General features: G+C 45.3%; 1 protein-coding gene across 1 annotated transcript in view; it reads right to left on the bottom strand.

The window, feature by feature from the left end:
* Positions 1-5,230, bottom strand: part of LOC106809450 (plexin-A2-like) — a 28,708-nt gene that overhangs the window by 4,920 nt on the left and 18,558 nt on the right. Inside the window, exons 20-30 of the mRNA XM_014812530.1 lie at positions 4,971-5,161; positions 4,360-4,437; positions 3,909-3,975; positions 3,534-3,680; positions 3,097-3,259; positions 2,467-2,570; positions 1,759-1,864; positions 1,358-1,470; positions 1,048-1,140; positions 544-713; positions 99-311 (exon numbers count right to left, since the gene is read on the bottom strand). Of these exons, the coding sequence (XP_014668016.1) occupies positions 99-311; positions 544-713; positions 1,048-1,140; positions 1,358-1,470; positions 1,759-1,864; positions 2,467-2,570; positions 3,097-3,259; positions 3,534-3,680; positions 3,909-3,975; positions 4,360-4,437; positions 4,971-5,161 (1,445 nt within the window). The remainder of the gene's footprint in view (positions 1-98; positions 312-543; positions 714-1,047; positions 1,141-1,357; positions 1,471-1,758; positions 1,865-2,466; positions 2,571-3,096; positions 3,260-3,533; positions 3,681-3,908; positions 3,976-4,359; positions 4,438-4,970; positions 5,162-5,230) is intronic.

Below are 5,230 nucleotides of genomic sequence, written 5' to 3'. Positions count from 1 at the left end.
CCCTCTCTCTACCCACCCCTCTCTCTACCCACCCCTCTCTCTACCCACTCCTCTCTCTACCCACCCCTCTCTCTCTACCCACCCCTTCTACCACGTACTTCTCAACCCACTCCTTGTAGGTGGGTATGTCCTTGGCGTAGAGCAGCTTGCTGGCAGGCGAGTCCTTGCCCAGTCTGTGCTCAGACGTTGAGCAAGCGTCCATGAAGGTCTGAGCGATAACCGACAGACATGCGTCCTGGATCGTCGACTTGTGGATGTCGAACACAAAGTTGGGGTTCTTGATGAGGTTTACCCAGAAGCGCAGCGGCAGGCTGAAACGCGTGCGAGAGAGAAAGAGGCAGGATGAGCGACGATGTTATACAAACGCACGCACGCACACGCACGCACGCACACACATACACACACGCACGCACACACACGCACACACGCACGCAAGTTTCGTCACGGCCGTGAGAAAACACCGTCCTTTCAAGGTCGCGTTCCGACAATCCCCGCTTCCGTCGCCGCGCGACCGACTGGGACACGCGTTGGCGATGGTCGTACCTGTTGCTCTTCCAGGTGTGGACAACCTCCGGGTCCGTGATGCCGTGCAACAAGGCCTGGTCGTCCAGGAAGTCAAACATGTACTTGATGGCGAGCGGCAGAGCGTTGCCGCGCTGGTGCGTGCTGAATATCGTCTCAAACAAGTCGTCGACAAACTTCTGGAGCGTTCCCTACGTGCGAGGGTGAGGACGGCAACGATTAACTACAGCCATGCTAGATAGCGCCTTACCTTCGTGCGATGTATGGATACCGTGGATTTTTATTACGTCGAAATATATCACCGTTAAAAATGTCATTTTTTGCGTGACAGTCAGTGACAGTACGAAATGAACAATCGATTAGTCTCTTTTTAGTTAAGTAACATTTTCATCGTTTAACTGTGACTAAATAGTACTTTGAACTGCCAATACGGATTACGATATATATATATATATATATATATATATATTATACGATGCTGATGAGCACACACACTGAGTAATATAAGTCCTATGAGCACCTTACCTTGGTAGCGAGTAGCCTGGTTAGGTAGATCTCTGATACTAGCTTGCTGGAGCGCTCTCCCTCACGCTCATTGTTCGAATCCATCGGCTTTATCTGCACAGAATCGCACAGAGTGAGAAATACAATAACGACAGAGGATGTCAGTAGTGGTGTGACTAGTCATGCAGCCTTGCCTCAGAGGTAGTGACGAATATCATGTTTCCTCACCGTACGTACTACAGATAACTATTACTCCAACATCGGCAAGAATTCTCTTCACTTCCATTACGACGCGCGCGCGCGCGTGTGTTGTACAAGACATGTTACGTACGAGATGCCAGTACTTGATCCCAGACTCCAAGGTGTGATGGTGGTCCATGGGGGACATGGCACGACTCAATGGCTGACTTGCTGTGTGCACAGACGAATTCTCTGCCAGGTATGCTGTAGAAAACAATGCAATCTGTAAATTACCTGACTGTATTTTTCACACTCTCAACACATAATCATAGTAGTAGGTCTCTCTCCCTCCTCCCTCTTCTCTCCCTCTCCCCATTCTCTTCCTCATCCATTCTCTTCTTCCCCCTTCTCTTCCTCTACCCTTCTTTCCCACTCCCCCTCCTCCCTATCTCTTTTCCTCTCCCTCTCCCCATACTCGTTCTCTCCATTTTCTCCCTCTCTCCTTCTCTTCCTCTACCCCTTCTCTTCCTCTCCCCCTTCTCTCTCCCTCACCTCCATGTCGGTGGGAGTGATCGGACCGGTCTGACAACAGACTCATCGACAAGTTGAAGATAGAGGACTGTTTTGGCACCAGCGCTAGAGACGCTCCGTCAGGCACCTGTAACGCACACAACAAGCAGCAATCAGCGACGACTTCACAGAACCCTCCTGCAGTATACGCTCGAACATGCGATGACGAGTACTGAAGCCTGTGCTGTGTTGTGGTGTGCGTGTGTGTGTGTGTGTGTGTGTGTGTGATGTGTGTTGTGCGTGTGTGTGTCAGTAATGTGTGTGTGTGTTGTGTGTGTGTGTCAGTATGTGTGTGCACGTACCCAGGTGTTCAGTAGTAGATAAGAACACATGAAAATAAGGACTTATAAGAACCTTTCTGGAGGCCAATAATAGACTTTTTAGCGGCGACTATTAAAGTACACTAATATTAAATATTTAATCCACAATTGCAGCACAAGCAGATTTAATTATTCGACGATTATATATACTACAACAATTTCTTCTGCTAAGTCGAGAACAGTTTATATAAACAATTGGTCCTTTGGCTAAAAAATAAGGACTATTATATACTTCTCTAAAGAATGTCACCCCAAAAAATAGTAGCTTCAATAAGGGCCCTTATTTTATTTTTGGCAAAATAAGTACTTATATGACTTTGGAAGACCCGCTACGAACCCTGCGTACGTAAGGTACAGAGCGAGTGCTTACCTTGTAGTGAGCAAGAGTGTTGAGTCTTTTCCACTCGCCTTCTGGTTTGGTGGAAATGTCATCATCCTGTAAGACTAGTCTCCCAGACACGCCCGTCCGCCACTCTGTGAAACGATTGCACACAACACACGCGTAAGATCACCTATGATATCGATGTCTAGACCCTAACCCTAACCCTAACCCTAACCCTAACCTTCACTTCGATCGGAGAGGGAGAGAAGGGGGAGAGAGAGAGAAGGGGGAGAGAGAGAGAAGGGGGAGAGGGCTAGAGAGAAAGAGAGAGGAATGAGGAAGAGAGAGATAGGAAGAGAAAGTGGAAGCGGGAGAGATAGGTGGAGAGGGAGCGGGAGAGAAGAGGGAAAGAGAGAGGAAAGAGGGGGAGAGAGAGAGAGAGAGAGAGAGAGGAAGAAAGAGAGGGAGTGTGTGTGTGTGTGAGAGAGAGAGAGAGATAAAGAAAGAATATCGTCAAGGCCTGCATCAGCATTACTGTTCTAATAAAGTAGATTCTCTCCCACCCTTAATAGATGTTATATCACACTAATGCAATATGAGAATCACAGAGCCTGGGGCAAGTAAATAGGACCGTCGTTTCGGCAGCAGTGTCGACGATACACTCAAGGTCAAGCTCACCTAGGTCAAGGTCGTTCTTTGTGGGTCGCAGGGAATAGGGAGTGCTCTTGTAGATGGCATTCAACGCCTTCTCCTTTACTTCTGATATCGTATCACAGTTTAAAACTTTCACTGGCGTTTCCTGGTTTTCGTTGCTTGGATCCAACCCAGACACGTACACGGTCTGAAACGAGATGCAATCGTGTGAGTCGTGGGGTGCTACTGTTCACCACGTTTACCCCATAGCGTTAGTGTATTTGCTAGATGTATAGCGTCATTTTGCAGCTTGTAGTAATTGAGTAATGAGTAGAGATAATGAGTAGCTTTGAATTCTTTCTCTCGAACACGTCTCAAAAAACCACCTTTCATCCTACAGAAAATAAAATAGAAAGAATAAATCAGCCGACGGCCTGACCTTCTCCTGAGAGGAACCTCTCCACGTATGTAACAGTCCTTACCATCTGTCTGTAATCTATTTGTTGGCGAATCAGCTTCTCCTCGCTGAGAGAGTACTTGGCTTCGTTCGTGACAGCGTCCACCGGACCCTTCTCTATCTGCTGTTGGATGGCCATGTAGAGGAGGAACAGTGGCTCTCCTGCGCACTCCTACAGACAAACACACGCCAACGCTTAGCAAGTGTGATCGACACACGGAGGAAGTTAGACACACTCGGCAATCGTGAGTAGTACTTGCCTCAGAGATAGTGACGAATTGTAAAATTATCTTCAACGTGTATTCTAGAGCAACAAATTCTATCATTGGCAAGGTGGTTAGCGCTGTCGCAGGCTTGTTCCGAATAGTCTAGCTTGCGTTGAGTGGTTATAGAGACTTACCCTAAGGAATCTATAGAGTAGGAATGTGAACCAAGCCGTGAGCATCTTCTCTGCCACCGACTCTGTCCTGAAATTCATAATCAAACCTTCAATCACCAATAGACATCCACACAGCAGGATTAATGTCACCTTGTTATACATAATATATGCACATATGTAATTTTAATTTACATCAGACATTCTAATTTTATAACATTTAGTACTTTTAGTTCCATTTATTATTTATATTGGTTGTGACTAGTGACACCGTACACATCAACATAGCAAGATTCTCTTTTTATGTTTTTATACATATTGTACCAATCAACATCATCTGATAATGGTTTCCCATCTTAACCGAACTCGTGTACGTATAGAACCCTGTCAGATATTTGTTTACAGTGGTGAACTTATTCAGAAAACTTCTATTAACTCTCTTTTGTACATGTGACTAGTACAAGGTAATACTAACCTGCGTAGTAGTAGTTTAGGGTGGCTGTTGCCTACAATAGATTTCTCTATCAGGTCAGCTAGCAGAGTCTTCAGAATGCTGAAAGAACATAACAGTAGCAGAATACACACCATTGTGAACAACAGCAATAATACTTAGCAACAATACCTAGTTTTTGCCACATAATCTTACTTTGTATACGTAAATTTCCCACTCACGTAAATTCCAACCAATCACGAATAACGTCGAAGAAGAATAAGATAATTTTTTAAGTTAGTTTTTAAGTTTTTGCTACAGATCTAACGTCGTACAGAAGACTCTCGCGAATGCCAACCACTCGACATCTAACGTCGAAGCAGAATAAGCAAATAATCCCGAGGAATCGGAACTTTATGCCGAAGTGTGTACAAACAGAGACGTATCAGATAGAGACACCATCAGGAAACAACAGCAATAATACTTCGTCTTTGTCAGACATCTTACACTGTATACAGAACCCTCCCGTGAATGCCAACCACTTTGTCAACTGTCGAAGAAGAATAAGAGAATAAAGCTTCGAAGAATCGAACTTTGTGTGTACAGACAGAGACGTGTCAGTGAGTGAGTGCACGCATGCATCGTCCGCTGCTTACTCGGTGCAGTACTCCATCTTGCTCTGCAGTGCAACCATGATGAGAGAGGCAACGTTGACTCTGTCCTTCATGCTGAAATACTTGTTCGATTCTAGCGTACCGATGAACAACAGCAAGAAGGTTTTGTTCATGATGAGATGTCCGAACTGTCGTAGAGCCTTCTCAACGCTCTTCCTCTTCCTCGGATCAACCTGAGGAAGCAACATTTATTACAAACAATGTAATACCAATGATGTCATGCATTATTTAATTAATTAATA

The sequence above is a fragment of the Priapulus caudatus genome, unplaced genomic scaffold (genome assembly GCF_000485595.1).
Source record: "Priapulus caudatus unplaced genomic scaffold, Priapulus_caudatus-5.0.1 Scaffold355, whole genome shotgun sequence".
In the NCBI taxonomy this organism is placed as follows: Eukaryota; Metazoa; Priapulida; class Priapulimorpha; order Priapulimorphida; family Priapulidae; genus Priapulus; species Priapulus caudatus.
The sequence above is the reverse complement of the archived record's forward strand: the minus strand, read 5'-3'. Positions and strand labels throughout refer to the sequence as shown.